This window comes from Rhea pennata, chromosome 1 (assembly GCF_028389875.1).
Source record: "Rhea pennata isolate bPtePen1 chromosome 1, bPtePen1.pri, whole genome shotgun sequence".
NCBI lineage: Eukaryota > Metazoa > Chordata > Aves > Rheiformes > Rheidae > Rhea > Rhea pennata.
The window spans coordinates 151853037-151873999 of record NC_084663.1 but is presented as its reverse complement, the minus strand read 5'-3'; the positions used below and the strand labels follow the sequence as shown (position 1 = coordinate 151873999).

General features: G+C 38.8%; 1 protein-coding gene across 2 annotated transcripts in view; it reads right to left on the bottom strand.

The window, feature by feature from the left end:
- The window catches only part of RASA3 (RAS p21 protein activator 3), a 134775-nt gene that overhangs the window by 31055 nt on the left and 82757 nt on the right, over positions 1–20963 (bottom strand). For both annotated transcript variants that reach the window (XM_062601661.1, XM_062601663.1), the window contains exon 6: positions 2589–2669. In XM_062601661.1, the coding sequence (XP_062457645.1) occupies positions 2589–2669 (81 nt within the window). The remainder of the gene's footprint in view (positions 1–2588; positions 2670–20963) is intronic.

The window sequence follows — 20963 nt, the reverse complement described above, 5'->3', positions numbered from 1 at the left end:
AACTTGCAGGAATATGGCTTTGAGCAGCAGTATTTGGGGGACATTTTCAATTGTCATGTGACTCAAGGAGTTCTCACACCCTAAAAGCACAGGAGATGGATGAGGGCTGATACACATATTTCCGTATTTTATTTTTTTGTAATCTTGGCATGAGGAATTAATGAATGCTTTTCAATGGTGTTAAATAATAAATAATAATGAATAATTTACTCTGTAAGAATGAAGAGGTTGTTCAAAGAAACAGTTTAGCACATGAGCACTTCAAACATTTTTTTAAGCTCTACTTTTTATAAGATCAGAAAGTCATATTTTTACTGCTCTATCATATACCTCTATTCCTTTTACCCTTTTCCCTGCAGCCCCAACAGCTCCTAGTAAACATTACGCTGTTGAATTGAGAGAGGTTCTAGGCAGAAGTCTTCAATTTATACTGTTATTGGCAGACCTCCCTCAAATCTCTCACAGGGTAATAGGCCTGCCAAAGTTCAGTGCTGCCCACGCATTCTCTGTAGACGGTATCTTCCTCCTACGTCTGCATTTTAGAATACAGACTAATACTAACTGCTTGGTATTGAGCTAAAGCCAGTCAATGCATTTCACATAGGCCAGCCAAACAGCTGTTTGATGATTTCCAAACATTATGAACCTAATGCTTGATTTGCCCTAGTTACCTACAATTGAAAAGCTCTATAACTTCTTGTGTCATTCAATTTCCTCTTCAGCTCAGCAGTAATAAGAGGGTATAGATAAAACAGACACAGATGGAAAGATGCAACAACTACGATGAAACCTGACCTACTAATCATTTCATCTCAGAATTTATCCCTCATTTCTCATGCAGCAGAGCTGCTTATATTGCCTTTAACTAGGTATATTGACCAGACAATTCTACGTGTTCTCTTACAGTGCCTAAGCAAAGCTAGGTTTAATTCCCCGTGCTGCTAAAGCCTTCCTGTATGAATTGAATGAGCCAGTCCACCAGCATACGCTGCTTTCACATCTATAATACAGGTGCTGAATGAGTTCTGGTTGAGAAGTCTCTAGGCTCTGTAAGTACAAATTACACAATAAACAACAGCACATCTGTTGGCATTTTTATGCTTGGCATTGCATAAAATGCAATAGCATAAAGCAGCTTTCCTGCTCCAGGAGGAGAGGCATTGAAAGATCCAGAGAGGAGAATGATTTAGAGATTAAAATATCTCACTATTCCTAGGAGGAGCTGAGAGATAATCGCCTCTAGGACACAGGGCTGACTGCCTACCCCATCTCATCAGCCAGGCTTGCCAATCAACCTCTTTACTGATAAGCCCATCAGGGAAGGGACTGGGAAGTAGGATGTAGAACGGGAGATGATTAAAGCGAGCACAGCTACCAGGCAGTAACAAAGCAGTGGATGGGAATAAGCTGCATGCCGCTAACTGAAGATGGGAGGTAAGCCCCCCCACACCCCCCCCCCAAAAAAAAAAAAAAAAAAAAAAAAAGAAAAGATAGGAAGAGGATGGAGCTATGCTCTATGTTTTGAAATGAGACAAACTGTTCTGTGTTATCAGGAGTTATACATTATTAGGACTTGGGGGGAGCAGACAAGGAGAGGTAGATTTGGACATTCAAGGATACATTAGTTAGTCAAAAAACCTCCTGACAGTGCCAGCAATATCCATCTATATACCATCTGAAACAAGTTATATGATTAAAACATCAAAGCATACAAGTGAAATATGCAGCTCATTTTGAGGGATAAGACATAACACACCCAGAAAAGATGAAGGCTACAGATCAGTCTCAAAGACTCCTCTGTAGACAGGTCAAGTATTTGTCAGGAATGAGTCTTATTTATAGTACTTTATTTAAAGTGTTGTAAAATACTGATTCATCTACGCTATAAATGTGATTTTCTGCAGCCATAGCACAGCCATTTTATTCCTAACAGGGCACAGACATACAGAATGACTCTCCAGATCAGCAAAACCGAAATAGTGATATTCAACAGCATATGAAATTTTGTAACAAAATATGAAAGTTTAATCCCAAATCTAAACTAAATAGTACTGTGTAAATATATCGTATCATCTAATTATTTAACCTCTTCCCAGAGTTTTATCCTGGTATTATGTCTGCATAGTTCAAATTAGAGGACTGAGTCACCTACAGCTTTCTAGATATACATTAATTTGCCACACCTTGAAAGTGAAAAGATTCCAAAATATTCACATACAGTTGCACATATTCTGCAATATGTTGATATATTGAGCCTCCCCACTTGCCAAAAATTGGGCAATAAATTTGGTTAAAAACTAGCCTCCGATTGCTACATGAGAAGTTGCACAAATTAAACCTCAACAAAATTAAATACTCTAAGATACTCAAATTATTAAAAAATTATTCAGACCTTTACACAAATCAAAATTGAAATAAGCCTCAAATTACTTGTTCTAGTCTAATTTACTTGTTCATACATGCAGAACACATGAACACTTAGGTATTTTAGTGGTATTCAAACTCTCTGTCCATCTGAAAAGGCAGGTTTCTAATGATGAAGGAAACAAATCATTGTTATAAAATGTTCTTGTATTTGTAATACTTGCCTGGAGGGTCCTGCTAAGGTAACTGTGGCATAGGGATCGCATTGCCCATTCACAATGGGCAGGCCTTGGCATTCTAGAACTCTAGAAAAGAAGAAAATGCAGACAAACAAATCAATAACATAAGAAGAGCTTGCAAAGCAAATAGAAGCAATGCATTTTTCTCTTATCTCATTTTCACAATACCTCTTACTAAAGAATTTAAATGTCATTAAGCACAATCCTTTTAAAAATAAACATGTATGTTGGTCTTAAATACTGTCTTTAATAGAGTCAAAAGTATGGTTAAATTACACAGAAATCTTAAACTTGAAGGATTCTTAGTATGCAGGAACAACAATTTAAGGTTCATAAAATAAGTCAGTTATCAAGATGGGAACTGTCAACACTTTAGAATTATCCAACTTATTCACCAAAAATAATAATAATCAGAATTTACTTCTGTAACAAAAGATGGGAAAAGAACACAGATCCCAGTAGTAGACAAACGATTTCTCAGAATCATGTTCACGATGCCCTCAGTGCTTCTGACAAAATTTTGCATTGGCTTGTTTGTCAAGAAATCTTAACTACAGACCAAGACACTGCTATGAGGCATCCATCTTCCTTGCTAAAATTTTTATATAGCAAAACTGAAAAGGGGAACACATTCAGCAGCTCAGCACTGAAGAAGTCAGAGACACTGGAGGGACAAAATAGAACAAATCAGTTTCTGCTGACATGTGGCAAGTCATGGTGACAAATCTGCACCTTCACACTCTCATTCCCACATCTCTGTCTAAAACGTGGATCAATGTAAAGACATTCCATGCTTCATGAACTAAAACCTTACTTAGAAAGGTAGGATCAATTAGAAATAACAACAGGCAAGTCAGTTGCTGGGACTTTCCCTCCTGAAACAACTTCTGCTTCAAGCAGGTAAGTCTGCTGGTTTTGTAGAGGATGCCAAATATATCTTCCAGCAAGTGAAGTGCTGAAAAGGTGGTGTACTGCAGCAGCTCATATGTGGCCTCTTCCAGAGATGGTGTCAAAAATGCTCCCAAGTGTAATAATACTCCCTAGTCTTTCAGAAATACGTCAAATCGCACCTTACCTGCACAAACACTTGATCCTATGCTTACTGCAGTGCTAGACTTTAATTTACTTGGTGCCTTTGTTTTGTGTAGGAGCATTTACTTATACCAGAGAGCAGTATGCTCTAAAGCAGGAAAAGGGAAAAGCAGATAAAGATAGTTCTAAGAATGGGACAATGGAACAACTGAAAATGATCTTTCTCATGAACACAGCAGATTCGCAGAATCTTTACCAAGTTGCAGAAAAGAGGCTGCTTTTCAGTGCAACTCTAGTCTTGCTGCAGTCCTTAGACTACACACACAGAGCTGTAATTACACAGGCAGAACTACATTGTCGCAACTGGAAATTTTTAAATGAAGACAAAATCTAAAGCTCCTTGGGCAGGTAAGCAGTACCTATACTCACAGTGTGACATACTTTACACACTTCTGGGTGCTATAAATTCAGTAAGAAAAACAATATCCATTTCCTTGCTTTCAGCAACTTTGATATAAAAAGCAACACGAAAAAAAAATCAGCAACAGATAGCACTCTACAAATTTATCCACAAAGCAAAGTTTTTGGAACACATGATGTAGACTTCAAACATTATTTTACCACAGAGCTATTACTTGTTCTGCATAAAGTGATGAAAAAATTTATACTCTACCAATACCAGTTAGAGTAAAATAAATAATTTATTCTATCTAGGCAAAATCCTTCTATACCAAAGCCTACTACAGTCCAGAACTGTACTTTCTTTGACTAGAACAGGAAATACTGTTTACTGGAGGGGTAAACAATGCACACTTAAAAAAAAAAAAAAAATCAGAGAAGTTCTACTCTCAGTCAATCTAGATAGGTTCAAATGGGCCTAAAAAGGACATCAGGATCAAAGATTACACTAAAGTGGCACAAGCAAGAAGCAGAACGCTCAGGCTTACAACCTCACTGAATAAAGTCTAAATAATTGGCTTACTACAGGCAGCCCCCAATAATGCTATCACTCACAAGCTTCCTATTTTCACAGCCTCCACTTGCACAGGAAAACACTTAGTTGTTAACCTTGATGGATCTCCTTTTCATTACTGATTCATTAATACTGGTGCAAAAGAGAATTATGTCTATTATTTTGAATAGTCAAGTGAAATCATAGATCAAAACCATAGCAAAAGTAATCAAAGAAACTTGGATGGGATAGGTGCTCTACCACTTTTATTTCTAGACATCTTTTGTTCTATTAAAAATTTTACTTTTCACATATAATTGGAAGCCCTTCATATGCCCAGGCTAGTAGGTATCTGATACTGCACAGTGCTGCCATGCCAATACCTCGATTCGAGCTACAAATGCTATCACAGTGCTAGTTGGAAATGAAAGATTCATGTCCCTCTAAGCCTCAAAGTCAAATATACACCATACAGAATTTGGTCGTCTAAATGCAGAGATGAGTTAGTTCTTCTCTGCAGACTCCTGCTGCTGCTTCCAGAAAGGCAGCGGTTGCTCATGGGTCCTGTATATTTGACGGCTCCGTGCCTCCCTGGGGCATCACACTCTAGATGTACGCTCTCAGGCAATCAAGTCCTACCCCAAATCCACCCAGGCTATCTTACAGAAGGTGAAAATCATTTTTTCTTTTTTTTTCTTTTCTTTTTTTTTCTTTTTTCTTTCTTTTTTTTTTTTTTTTTTTTTGCATGTGTATTAATACAAATATGCAACACTGCAAGGCAAGTGTTACTTTTTAAATTCACACAGGGTAGATGTGAATAAATTGAACAAAGTAGACCTTTGGCAGAATAGCTAGGACAAGTGTGGGAGGAAAAATCCAGAAGCAGAAATAAAAAATCTTTATGAAGAGCCAGCTTCAGTTTGATTCTCTTGTGGGGACAGAGGAGACCGCTTTTAGTACTCTTCATATCAACTGCTGGTAACACTCTTCCAAAATAGCAAACACGGCTTGAACATAATTTCATTTGAAACAGAGAACAACGGTACACCACGTGTTAGTATCAAAAAATATACCGCTTCCACTGCTTCCTTAAAGCAGCCTTTAAGTTCCTTAAAATAAAATATTAGCTCAATGGCTTTAAAGCAGCCAGCCGATCTTTCTGCTGTTGATGAACAGCTTCCAAGCCAGCTCTCATTCACACAGGAAGAACTATGTGAAATCTAAACACCATGACAGCATGTTCAAAAAGAGTATTATTCCTGTCTTAATAAAAGCAGTCCTTTCAAGAATATGCAGATGATAGAAAGTTAACCAAGACAGATGTTAAATTTAGATCTATGATCTATGACCTAAATTTAAGGACATGTACAGGATAAAAATCGGTTCACAGTACAACCTCAGAAGAATTTCAAAGATAGAAAGTGCAAAGTTATTCACCAGAAAATGTTCATACCCTAACTGAATATGTATACAATGATAGGATCCATTCTAATATTGCCACACAGGAAAGTTCTTTACATTTTTGTGGCTAGTCCTCTGATATAACTTCAGTCATCAGTGACAGTTAAAAAGACAAACAGTATCAGGAGTCAGTCAGAGAGATCATAGCAGCATAAATTGTAGGGTTCTTGCATCTTAAATTGTATGTGCTGTTCCAATTATCAGCTCTCAAAAATAGACCTAGAAAAGACAGGATAACTAGAAATACCAAGAGACACAAAAGATTAGAACTTGTCAAAACAGAAGACAAAAAATTAAAGTTATCAATTCACAAATATTTTATCAAATAATTAATCATCTGGGGAACACCTCAGAAAACTAGAATTAGGCAGCAACTAACGAAATTAGCAGAGAGAAGGCTTAAGATAAACAAAAGGAAGTACTATTTCCACATAATGTATAATGAAATTATGAAAGTTACTGCCACAGGATGTCATGGATGCCAAAAGTAGACACGGATTCAAACTGGGATTACGCAAATTATGAGTGTAAGCTCATAGGTAGCTATGAAAGTATAATGGTCCAGAAGCCACCTCCAGCTCAATAAAGCTCAAACTGCTGATTGAGAAGAGTGTAACACTGGGACGATCAAGTCGTATTTGAAGCATTGTTCGCTGGCAAATACCAGAAACAGTTTGGGGCTAGACCAGAAGTGCATTTAAAACAGTAAGGTAGTCTTTATGTTCTCCGAAAAGAAGGGGGGAAAATAGCAGAGAGCACAGATGTGTTTATATACTCAGGACAGCTTAGAGTGCAAGATGTTTCTTTGTGTGGCATGGGAACGAGAAAAGGAAAAACAACCTTGAAAGAAACAAATACAGAAGAACAGAAAACAGTCACTGACAGAAACTGCACCCAAATCCTTCCATGTAATTTAAAAATGTTAATGTATAATGATGCTGGTGAAAGCAGGCAAGAAACTGGAGATCTATAGATTTGAAAGAATGAAGGTTATGTCTAGAGAAAGACTCGTTCTTTTATCTTACTAAGTAGTGGGCAGAGATATAATAAACTTCAACCAATTTGACAGTGTGATTGACTCATATTACTATACTCTCATCAGTTGTAGGAAACTAATCCTAGAATTGCTTTCATTATAGCCATTTTCTTTAGTCATAGGAAGGCGGTTAGGTAAATTAATACTCCTTCCCTCCCAACCTGGTACCAAAATACATGCTTTCATTTGCAAGTAGGAAAAGAGGTAGGACAAAATCATAGCTACTCAGAAACACAATAAAATGGAGCTCCAATTCTGCCACATGTGTAACACATTATTAAGACTGACAGTTAATAATTAGATTAGATGGAAAACCATACAAAAAAGAGAGATATAATACTATTTTTACAAAATGGGGAGGGTTGGTGTGAGAAGCAGTAAAACCAGTCAAAAATGAATGTCTTTGCTCTATTCATCTGCAGAATTAATTTAATGTATGTGTACTAGGTTAATGAAAAAAAGCCTAGACAATCAAGATTATTCAAGAATTACAAGCTGACTCATCAGACCCCAGAGGGAAAACGTCTGGCAGCTGCTAGAACCTTTTCTGTCCAACTGGTAGTTTCTGATCATTAGCTGTCTAGAGCCCAGCTGGGACAGAGTTAGCTATCCCTCGCAGCTAGAGAGTTTGGGCCAAGGTTATTGGTGGGTCATATGGGAAAATTCTCAATGCAGCTGCCTCACTATATTTTGCTTGTGGTTTATAAAATTAACAGGTTTCAAGGAACAAGAGATTTCAGTTTTCAATGTGGTTCATGACCAAACCTTCTCATGAGTAAACATGCTATGGAAAATTCCTAGAGGGTTAAAAAAAAAAAAAAAAACACCCAAATCCAAACACATCATAGACATGCCCTCTCTAAATTATGTGATTACAGAAGTTTGAGGGGGTGGAGAATAGAAGGGTTTTTTTAAAAAAGTTTCCACAAAGGCTAAGCAGCACACATCTGAGACAAGGTATTCCTTCTGCCTCTGGGCTGCCAACCAGGAGCTGTAGCCTGCAGTCTCTAAGACAGCCTCCCACACAGTCTTACCCAAGAACAGGCCTATCATAAGCAAACAACACAAGGGTGATCCAAGCCTGTAGGAGTCCCACACCCCTTCCTTGAAACTGTGTAAGTCATTTGAAAATTAGAGACTCTTCTGATTAGTCAAGGATGTGCAAGTGTCATTGGCATCCTGTTAGCCAGGATGGAAAACCAATACTCAGATGGACATTGAGAAAAAAAATCAGAAGGGACACGGTTGTTTTCAAAATGTGTACTCATATTAACTTTACTGTTCTTTCCACACTGAGCCACTTTTCTAAGAAGCTTCCAAGATACCTGGCCATGCTCCACTCTTCCTTCAGTTCCAACCTAAGGAACAGCACAGTATTCCCACACCCTTTTGTCAAATCAGACTGCTTTCTCATTGCAAGTCCTCAACAGAAAATACACCTTCTTTTCTATGTGTAAACTTCTTTTGTAAATAACCCATACATTTTAACTGCTTTTACTTATATATTTGGTTCCTGAGACCAACCTTATGCTTGGCATGTTTACTGATGTATTTTATTAATCTTCTATTTCCAACCTCTACTTGTTCAAGTACTCTTAGTTTCTTCATCTTAAGGATTTCTCCCATCTCCTAGGCATGTTTGTTGATTCTTCTCAGATTCTTCTTTGCTTCATTTCAAGGACAAGGAAATTCCTATTCCTTGCTTGCTCTAGTGAACTAGCTATTACTTGAACACCGATGTTTTGTGTAGTAAGTTCAACTAGACAAAGCTTAAAGGCAAACCACGTAGTAGATTTGTCAGAACTGTCATCAAAACAATGCATCTTTGGTTTCTTATGTTTAGTACTTCTCTGGTAAGGTATATCCTCCTGTACTTACTAGAGGGATCTAAGAAAAATGGGTCACATATATCTTTTTTCTAGCATACTACAGGGTCACTCAGTGACAAATGTATCATTCTGAGTACCCTGTCTTGAATAGTGTCCCTTTGTGAATACACTTCATATTCTCTCTCAGGATAGAGAGAGAAAGCTATTAATCTCTAACTTCATAATACAGTAGCCCAGTCTCTTTGTCCAGTCTGACAGTAAAGAAGCAGCACTTACTCCTCCTGGCCACACTGAGTTCATTGTTGAATGTCCTTTTCTTTCAATGCAGCCCTGCATCATAACCTTAGCTCCTTACTCATTCCCAGTACTTTAAGAGGAACTCTGAGGTAAAGCTGCAGGGTAGATTTCCAAATGTACCTTGGCCAACCTCACATCTATGCTGGCACATGGCTGCTGCTCTCAGACCTGTGATCTGACTTCTTTCTTCCATTACAATCAGGAACTGTTCCAAGGTCTCTTTTTTGCTCTTTTGATCTGGGTGTGATCAGGACCTTGCCAAGCGAGTCATATTCATGTGTTTTAATGGGATTTTGCCAGGATGCATCTGCATCCACCACTACTAAGCATAAAGAAGCTACCTCTAGCTCAGGAATTCCCTGAATCATAAATTCCTGAAGGCCAGGAAAGCACATCATGATATGGCTGTTCTCCTAATCCTTCAGCTGCTATCAGATATACTCAGGTGTGACAAAACATTCTTATGTCTTGAACTGGTGGTGCACTACAAACCCTGATATGTGTGATAAGTTCAACTCGACAGAGCTTAAAGGCAAAGCATGCAGTAGATTTGTCAGAACTGTCATCAAAACAATGCATCTTTGGTTTCTTATGTTTAGTACTTCTTTGGTAAGGTATATCTTCCAGTACTTAGTATGTGACCCATTTTTCTTATGTCCCTCTATATCTTTTTTCTAGCAGACTACAGGGTCACGTAGCAACAAATGTTTTTGTCATTTTGTCACTTTTTGTCATCAAATGAATTAAATTGTTTCATTAAATACACAGACGACAACCTTCTGTCAATGCCTATATATCCCTAACATCACTACTGCTTCAAAGAAGCTGCAGTAACTTCTCACATCAGCATAAGTCTAAAATTTCATAATAGTAATAGTCTGCTATTAATATGGGAGCTGTCCTCCACACTACAGTTGAAAATACCAAAACAAATTCCCCATATCAACTCTCAAAAGAATTTTAAAACCACATATTTGCAGAATACCAGCTGGTATGATAAACAAAGCAAGCAAAATAAAAAGTTGGTGTCAACCACACTATTCTCACAGGGCAAGGAGTTGACTCATTAGCAGCTTAGCCAGTTTGAGTCAATTATATGAGTTGCAAGTTTCCTAAAAGGCACTTGAGATTTTTTTTTTAAGTTAGGTTAATATAAAAAAAAGTTAAATTATATTCAGTGATAGTTTCCTGGGGGACTTTAACAAAGACACGAGCTTGCTGAAATTCTAAATTGCACAGGTTTAGTGACTAGTATATGCACTGACACCCTCATTTCTTCCTGCCTCAATCTCTGTCTTATATCTCCAATTATTAACAGAGAGTAACAGCTGAGCTGTGGGAGAGCAAAGAGAAAGGGTAAGGAAGAAGAAGGACCTATTTCTACAATAAGGTGATTTTCAGAGGGGACAGAAGACCCAAATACAAGTTGTGCCAAAGCAAGAAGTATGTAAAAATTATAAAGAAACAGCTACACAAGAAAGAAGGCACAATCAGGAAAGGATGAATTAGACCAATGATAAAACTATGTTGGTTCTTACAAGAAAAATGAAGAAATTTCAATTTGATATAGTATGGCAGGAAGCCAAGGAATGGGTCAACACAGCAAGGCAGTTGCAGAAGCATTTGTGTTACAACAGTGTGGTTAATGAGGAATGTAAGAAGAGGAAAAGATAAAACGACAGTAATTATGATATGCAGCAAATGACTAGAGCCCAGACAACAGCTTTAGCTGAGTTGTCAGTGGCCTGAGGCAATATCAAATGGAAGAAACGAGATAGTGCCTATACAGGCAGATAAGGAAAGAAATAAGACCAAAGAGCAAAACACAGCTTGCAAGTCTGAGACACAGGAAGGCTACTATGGCCTAAATAACAAAGTCAGCTAGTGACACTTGAGTCTTCTACATTCTTTTTGTTTGCTCAGAAAGACAGCTTAGTCTCAAGAAGCTGTACTATCTGCATATGGGATCTACAGGGTTGAGGGAAATGAATCTGCATCAACTGCTCTGATTTCTGACTGGAGACCTGTCCAGGTTTAATCCATTCCCAAGAAGGAACTACCTGCATGCCACATAGTCATCTCCTCAGCACGTACATGCATGTCACTGCATCAGTACATTAGCAAACAAAATAAGCACGTCTTGGGTTTTCCTTCATTTGGCCATTGTGGCCAAATGAGGCCACAAAAATCTACAACTGCTAGACAAACTGATAATGATATGAATAGAAAGAAGACAAAACAAAGAAGCTAGTTTTGGAATGATTAAAATTCATCCCAAACATGAAGCATGATTATGAGTTAAATTAAAAGAGGGAAGAGACTAAAACCAGAAGCTTAGCTCTACTTAAGAGAGGAGGAAATAAGAAAACTCTGAAGAAGGGAAAAAAAAATATTCAGCTGTGGGAAATGGAATCAAAACAGCAAAACAGAAGCAGCACGTCCTTGACTTAGCTAAGGGCTTTCCAAACTAATTGGTGAGTAAGGGTTTCCTCCTACTTGGTGAGTTCAGCTGAGTCAAGCTGTCATTGCAGCTTAGCCATAGATGGTTATATTTTAAATAAAACTATTTACAACTCCGCATGCAACTTGAACAGACATCCGTAACAACGATGAGAACATGAAGTACAGCAGACTAGATGGAAGCAAGCATCTAAATCTCATCCCACAACACACTTTAACCAGAGGGAACAAAAACCTAGAAGTCTTGGACTGAACGAATACATCAGTTGAGTGTGTCTGGATCAAATCTCAACAACTCTTGGGGTGTCGGGAAGGACATATGAGGCCATTTAATGAAAAACAGGTGGCACTGACAGAATGAAAGCTCAGTTTCTTCTCATCACTACCTAATCAAAGTATAATATTTTCTCTATTAAATAAATCCTTGATGATTGTTTCACTGAGATTCTTGCATCATTTTTATATTTAATTAGATGTATTACAACAATAAATTCACCTTTTTGAAATAAGATAAAACAGCTTACAATAAAAAGTGAAGAAAAAAAATAAAGAAGTGATTATTCATGGACCTAGAAAACAATCAAAGGTGACTTTAAAACACTCAGGCAACAACCTTCTGAACTGGGCATGCCTTACCTCACCTTAATATATCCCACTGCAATTACAGACCAGTAAACAAGTGGGGTGAGAGGGGACAGAAAAGGCACATGGTGTCAGATATTTAACAATAAATTCAAGGCACTACATGCTTGAAAACTACTTTTTATTAAAAAAAAAAACAACAATAACAACACAGAATACAAGATAGTTCAATTCAAACTGGCATTTGGATACACCAACTTTGTGAAGGGCAGTCAGGAAGCAGAACTGTAGAGTCATCCTTAGTTATCCAAATAGAGAAATACGGACCAGGCTCGTTATGTTCTGATTATCTGCCATACTGTAAAAATTTTAGGTTAAGTTCTTCATTTCAAGAAGCACAAACGTCACAGGCATGAAAAGGCACAGTTTGAAATATACTCTTTGATGAAACGAGCTAAAAAAAATCCTCCTTAATGTCTACGACTTGACCAAAAGAGAGGTTGAATAGGATTCATAAATCATTCATTTTAAAAGAGTTGTTACAGAATGGTTACTTACCTAGTTTGAACTGTTTCCCTAGTGCTACAAGACCATTTACTATATTGCAACACTAGAAAGTATTCTTCCAGAAATGCTCAAATGTACTGTAGTGTTACACTAAAATTAAAGTGGGTATTGAAACACCTTACATGCAAGTCAATGTACATACAATTTCTCAGAGCTAGTATAACACATATTGATCAGTTGCTGCCCTCTCTTCTTATCAGTACTGGTATACTGGTACAAGTTTTGCTGCCCTAGCTTCCTGCTAGGGTCAGCTTGAAAGTTCAACAGAGAAAGGGGCCATCTTTCCTGGAGATGTGTATTACAGTACTCTGTGGCCAGAGGACTGTGCTGTGAATACGATACAGAAACAGTATTGATTATTTGATTATTTGAGGCCTTTTTGTGGAAACAAAGAGTGGGTCCTGCAGAAAAACCCTTCCACTAGCAATGAAACCTTCCTAATAAAGCATTGACCTCCATATCAACACAGCCACAAAGCACTGGACTCCTGACACCTTCCATAATTTTTAAGACTTTAGGAAAACACCTGTACTGATGTTTTCTCCTCTAGAAAGTGCATGCACATATTGTCTTATGTGCTGTTTCAGGAAATATCCAGTGATTGAGTTTTCTAACTGATGTCATACTATTGAATCATCGAAGAGCAATACCCAGAAAGTATCTATTGATAAGGGCACAGACTTTCAGTGGAAGACTGAAATACCTTTACCAGTTGGATGTGATAAAGCACTAGGTGAGATTTTCTGCACAATGAGAGAAAGTCAGGATGGTAACCCTGGTATTCTAGCAGAAACAAAGCATTAAGATATGGCTGACATTTTCCTCTAGCACATTGTCCCATTCTGCTTTCTGCCCTGAAAGGTCAGGCATGTGTCCTGCGCTCACCATATTCCATTCCAAATGAGGCTGTGCTTCACAAAGTGAAGCTCTGTTTGTAGAGCACTCTGAGCTCCTTGGTAACGCAAAGCAGTACAAAGTAAGTTTTTTTTTTTTTTTTTTTAAAAAAAGGTTATAGTTGCTTGCCACTTTTTATCTTCTTAGGGAAAAACAAGATGAAAATTAGGGCATGGTCAGGTAGCTATTCTGGTATAACAAGGCCTAATTAGTAACTCACGTCAGCTAGAGTTCCATTGCACAAACAGTTCATACTCACTTCAAGTTTCTCCTTACATTTTGGTACCAAAAGGGATCTCTGAAATCACACAGTCTGACCTCTTTCATGGCACTGATCAAATGCTCTCACCTGTCAATGTCTGCATTAAGTTCATGATGTCTATGGCATCTCCAGAGCATCTTCTGGACAGAAATCCAATGTGACTTAAAGAACTCCCAATAATTAAAAAAAAATTCCTACAACACCCTACAGGAAACTATTTACTGATTAATGATCCTGTTTAAACAAGTGATTTACTACTGATTTCCCATTAGATCAGCCTTTAGCTTCCAACCACTGAGTACTACTGTGGTAAGAGTAAGCAACCATACTATCAGAACAACCCTCCTCTGAATATACTACATACCTACTTCGGTACAACCACAAGGTATAACCACTTTGGTTTTTCTTGCATAAATCAAATGCACTTTCACTATAAGGCACATTTATCAAGTCTCCAATTCTTCCTGTAGCTCTGTTACGAACCCTTTCCAGTTAATAGCATCTGTTTAGCCTAGTCTCCTGAAGAAACAAGGCTTACGAGAAAACGCTATCTGCCCACATTTGGCCATCCTACTGATTGTTTTTTTGAATCAGTTGGCAATTTTCATAAAATTTAAAGGAGCTGTAGAGATCCCAAGAGATACTGCAGTTTGACATATTTTCTTAAACCCAATAGCTGGATAGAGAAGAAAGGACCACTAAACATGCCCAGGGAGGAAATGGCTGCAGATGATGACAATTCAGTGATTCTCTGTGGTCATTAATTTGTAAGCACTCACATACCAAGAGCCAACCATCACACTGTGCCACCTCTTACCAACATGATATTTAGAGTATCAAGGGAGGAAACAGAGGACAATACAGCACTGACGTCAAACAACAAAAAGGCTAACACCAAGTACAGCTAGTAAAACAGCTAGTACATCCGTAACTGTACAGAGTCTAACTCAAGGCCTACTTCTGTCTGAAGTGTATGTGTATGAAATTACTACAAAACCATCATCTTGGAAGCAACTCAACTGGAACATGAATTTAAATTAATTGCAGATACTACTGCCTCCAAGAGTACAGCCTCCTTGCCAATTTCTGTGTTTGTAGAATCACATCTTGCATTTTCTTTCAAAGTGTTTCCCTTTTCTCTTTGTATTTGAGAAAGAAAAAACACTAAAGGAGGAATGAGCAAACTATCTTGCAGAGTGAGAAGGAGAATAATGGTACAGTGCAAATGACTGACCTCAAAGTCCTATTAAATTGAAAAGTGAACTCAAAGACTTCTCACCTTTTCCATTCACAAGTGCTTTTACATGTTATAAATAAAGAAGTAGCAACATAGCGCAAGTATTTCACAGTTGTCATCCAAATCAAAAGTCTACACCAAGATACAAAAAACAATACAGGAGACATTGGCGATGTTAGTGCTATGGACTCCAAAAACAGCTTCATCATACTACATAACCTGTTAAGTTCACATTATTGTACAGCATATCCAGAAGCATGAAGATGATTTTTGGCTCATGCTAAAAGACTGGGGAAAGGAATATTTTCTCATTATCATGGTAGTATTACATACACAGGCAGACTTCTTGGAGCAACTTCCTTTCAATAAATAGTTCTGTGAAAAACAGAATTGACAAAGACTGTTTCCTATGCATTGTGTACCATGTCTTAACGCTCCTTATAATTGCGAAAAAAACCACCCAACTTCAACACCTGAGGCCTGTGACTTTCCTTTTACCTATCCTATTCCTTTTTATCATACCTTAATATTCTCAGTTCCCTGCTGTGCTATTTATCACCCTGGCAAGAACACTCCTCCTGCAACAGTAGTGAAATAACAGCACTAGATAAAGAAGAAGCATGATTTTTAAGTTGCATTATATTCCATCATGTTGCTCTTTCAGAAGTTTCACTAACTTTCTTTGGGATGTTACTTACCACAGAAGCTGTACCAATTCCAGCAAAGTCATTCAGAATGAAAAAGCATAAAATTTACCCTTACATTATGTAAAGGCTTTGTACATCAAAGAGCCATTTGATACAGGTCAGGCTACAAAACAGCTCACATTTTTCCTAGGGACCTATTCCAAAAGCAATTAATTGAACTTCTCTAGCTGATTAAAGAACATGCAGACAACTTAGTACTGACAGTTGTCAGTATCACAAAGTGCTAACAATTCACAGTTCTCAAAATTTATGCATCTATTACAACAATGGATACCACAGGAATACTCTAATGCCCCCCCCAGCCACTCTAACACTGTGACCTCAAGTACATTTAGAAGTTAAAAATAATCCATTGAAAGGATTTATGCTTGACTAATTTGCCTCAATTTATCATCCCAGACTATGTTTACTCTGTGCAAAACAGGAAATACCCTCAAGTTATTTAAACAGTGGCACTTACTGTTGAAATAGACTGACTTAGAATAGATATATTCCAGTCTTCCACTGCAAGACCAGTCTTATATGTACTCCGAAGAGTCATGCAACAGCTCAATCTCAAAATGGTGATCCATTTACATTCTCTGCTTGAGGAAGACTACTACTAAAAGCCCTAATCAAAGAAGTTGCTCTTAAGTAGAATTACAGATAAGATATTTGCTTGCGACTTCAGTAAATGGGAAGAATTTCATGAACAGAGGAAAAAGCACTGAAAAAAAACCCACAGAACATAAAAATGAAGAATGGGAAATTTGGCAGCAGGAGGAAGTGATGTTTATAGACGTGGGAAGGTTTGATGGAAGGAATGAGCAGTTTAAATCTGATTTAAGCTATAGAATACGCAAGACAAGTTTTGGTGTTAAAGGAGAAGCAAATGGCAGAGAATGGCCCAGGTGGCAAGCAGCTCATTACCTTACCATCACCAGGGGTGGGAGGAAGGAAAACCTGTGATCTGTACTAAAACCTCAGACAGAAGCATATCTCCACTCCCTTTCTCTTCCCCTCCCTACTCCCCAAAATTCACAGTACTGCAGCACTACACAAAGAAATACCAGGTGCTTTGTGATTTAATCTCAGAGTAATTTTTTTCCCCCGGGTTTGTTACTAAACACATACAAGATTAAAAGCATGACCAAGATGCAGTGCTGCAGGAAAAAGCATAGCTTGATGCAGGATACACACTTCAGACCAACAAGACTGTGACACATTTTAATGGTTGCTTACATTTATTGAAAATGAATCCTTGAAACCATTAAACTGGCCTGCGTATAGTCAGCAACACCATTTTTCCCCCCAACTTACTCAGCTCAAATTTCAGTCAGGAAAATAAACTTCATTTGACCCTGAAGCGAGTTCAAAGTTTGCTGTGTACTGTATGTCCATGTAATTAAGTAGAAGCTTATCTGAAGCAGTACAAAAAAAACTGTGTTCTCTAAACCTTGAAGCACCAAACAGGCACAGGTGGCAAGGCAGCTCACAGACAGGTTTTGAGTGGAGGTAAACACTGCTGAGAGCTGTAGCGCCCTGCCAGTGGCATCAGCTTCCAGCTCTGGCCTCAGACTAGTTCCAGGCTCAACAGGAGCTGCAGTCTCGCACCGGGGCAGCATAAAATAAAGAGCCTGAGAGCTGCTGCCTCGCACAGTAACAAAATACTGCTGTCAGCATATTGCCTCTATGAGGCAGCACCTCCTGGCTCCTGCTGACTTTCTTGCAGAACACCACCTGTAATTTGGAAGAGAAAAATATTGTACGGCACAGCACCCTCAAGAGGGGGCTAACCCCTGCTCTACACCATTGTCTTCCTTTAACTCCAAGTGAACTGGAGCCTGCTGTGTTTTAAACCTAGGATTCATGTCCATGCAGCATTATTGCCTATGATTAATAATAATATGAGAGATTAAAGAAACTGCATCAAGCTAACAGGTTCTAGAGTCTTCTGCGTTTATGTGACCTACAAACCCCTCCAAAAAAATCAAAAACTACAGAAAGCATTATCTGAAATTTTGCTGGCTATCCTTTCTGCACTCCCATTTTCCATCCCATCAATGTCAAAGAGCCATGACAGAAAGCAGTAACATTTTGGTCTTCAGTGTCACAGATACAGTAAAGTCACACATTTTGAAGTTCTCTTTAATCAAACCCTTTGAACAGTTTCTTTACTTATTCCTGGGATCTGATGAAGACAGTTATCCACAGAAAAGTAAACTAGTCTCAACAAAAATGAGAAAAGCAGGAAGCAAGCTAGTTTGAAAAGCAAAATTTTCAGATGACTCAAAGATGATGCCTGCAGGTTTTAATTTTAAAATTTACTTTTAAAAGTACTTAAATATATTCTGCGGTTGAAGGATTAGCAGCATTCCTGTCCTTTTTAAGGTGTCTCCAAATGCAGTTACAGGTCAACACAGCGAACCCTCTCCACTCAAGATGAGATCATGTATTCTCTTACACTGAGGTTATGATTCACTTGTGATCCACAAACAGGAGCTGCAGCTACCTTAGCCCTTCTAACTAGACTTGATACCTATGGTTTTGCCCCTCAGAAACTGTGACTAGCAAAACACAGAGACTGGCCATCTAAACTTTTCAAAACGGAGTACCAGTTACACTTAACCTTAGAAATACCACACTGCGTAAGAGAATTTTAAATGTAGTTACATAAGCAGAATGATGTAGAGCAATGGTTGTCAGCCTGTAAGCAAAATACTGCCCACACCATTTTCCAAAGCTCATAAACAAGTAAACTGGAAGTTGTACTGTGAGCCGTCAGAGAGCAAAGGTGCTGCCCGCCGAATGCTCAGTTGATAGTGCAGGGACACTTGGGGAACCATCACCCAGTCCACCCCTCCCACCTTCTGCTCTAACCACACTTGACAACTGACTCCTTCCTCCTTACCTCCCCCTTCCTCCTCAGAAGGGCTTTTAAAGCTCTTGAATGCCCACAGCTCCGTCACTGTTCTCTTAATGACCCCTGAAGTGTTTATCTCAGAGATGTCATATCTACTCATTGTTTCCTTTCCTGCCTGCTCTTGCAAATAAGCCCGTTTAACTTTGTTCCACATGGCCAGAATACATCTCTTGGAGCACTCAAGAGAGTCACATAGCATTTAAGATTAACTCATAAATTAATGCAGAGCAACAGCATGTCTTCCACACCAGGGTTACAAATGCTTCATTGAGCAAATAAAACTTCAGCATTGGTAATGTATTTGCAGATCCATGAATCACTCACTGGAAAACTGTGTTGCTATATATGAAAGGCAGCAGAGGCTGCTAAACCACATAATTCAGCTGTATAGATTTACTGGGGTGGGGAGAGCACAAAAGAGAGGGAAGCTCTTGAAAACAGATGTTTTCCAGCTTTTTTTAAACCAAACAGACAAGACATAAGACAACACTTGAAGGAGCAGCTGGGGACACTGAATAAATACAGACATTTAAATGCGACTAATTACATACACATGCTGGAATTCTCAAAGGAACCTCAGGGAGCTAGACTCCCAGCTCACGCTGACTTTAGGAGTTCAGTGGCCTATTCCTTTAGGCATTCTGGAAGTCAGATGTCATCTTGCTAAATAGAGAACACTGCTTTTAAATGCTGCCTCTGGTAGCTTAGCTAAAGTGAAACGCATGGATTTTTCACAAAGCCATCTCCAGAAGCCCTCCCTTTTATTTAATAAATGTGAATGCACATATGCATGGATCCTAGCATATGCTGCTCTGCAAGATGAGAGAAAGTTGTCTACACTAGCCCAGAGGCCTTAAAGCCTCTGATGAACAACCTTTCTGTGGTGAACACACACATGCTGCATGGAATCTGCAGTAAAGATGGTGGGAAAAGGTTCACAAAAGCTCTACAATTCCTTTCTAAGCACTTCTGTCGTGAAGCAGGAAGGATATCTGTACAGGGAATGTGGTGATTCAGAAAAAAAAATGTAGAGAGGCACGTGTCATCGTTTTTCCAGATGTATTTCACGGAATAGGGGTGTACACGCACTGCTTACGCCTTTGTTCAAATGCTTTACATTGGCATGGCTGCAGAAGGAGCATCCTTCCCTCATCGCTACCACTTACTCTCTTACTCTTTTTTGTGCAGTTCCTAGGGTATACACAATCAGTGACTAAAATAGCTTAAAAAATTTGAGGAAAAAAAAATGTACTGTTGCTCATGCAGTTGCCAAGGAACTTGTGTTAGCACAAAGGCGAAGGTGGAACAGGCCTGGGTGCAAGCAGCAGGGCACATGGGAAGGTCCAGATTGCTTTTTTCTGTGGCCTTGTTACCTTAAAAAAAATCATAAAACTACAGATAGATTTCTGGCAAGTGCCAAATCACGTGACAAATAAGAGATGGTTTTCACTCTACAGCCAAGAAAAGGTGAGGCCAGATGTTGGTAGCCATGAGAAGCTGCAGCTGACTGCGCAGAGGGCCAGGAAGGCTGTCGTTGTACATGGCAGTGGAAGACAACTCAAGATCTTCAGTGAGGAAATAATAGAGGGGAGAAAATCAGAACCTTCTGAACAGCCTTACTTTTTCCAAGCACTCTGTGTACTCAAGATGACACACTGCATAGCACATCAGTATTTAGCATAAATGCACAGTTGCATGGAGGTACCAGGCCACAAAGTCCATATGTGTTTTTTCCTGTCTCATTAGCACTTAGTCAAGGGTCTGTGCTATAGACTTGCTCTGCCTACGTATGACATAAATACAGAACACACCAGAAGCCTGAGTTCTGTGCTAGGAACATGAGATGCTTAGAGAGACCAGTCGACAACTCAGAGCAACCCAGTCACTGGGTCCATCAAGATTCCCAACCGTTTCGCAGAGAGAAGCCACAAGCAGCAAAGGGCTCCCAAAAGGAGCCCACAAAGATGAGTTCTCGTTCTCACACAGGGTGACAGCAGAAGCCACTTGAGGACACAGGCGGTTTGATCATAGTGCCTACATCTGTACTGCCAATGTAACTTTTAAATCCACTAATGCTTCTCCTCATAATCTCTGCTGCAGTGATTCAGGCAGAGAAATTGTGCTGTACCAGCTGGCAAAGAC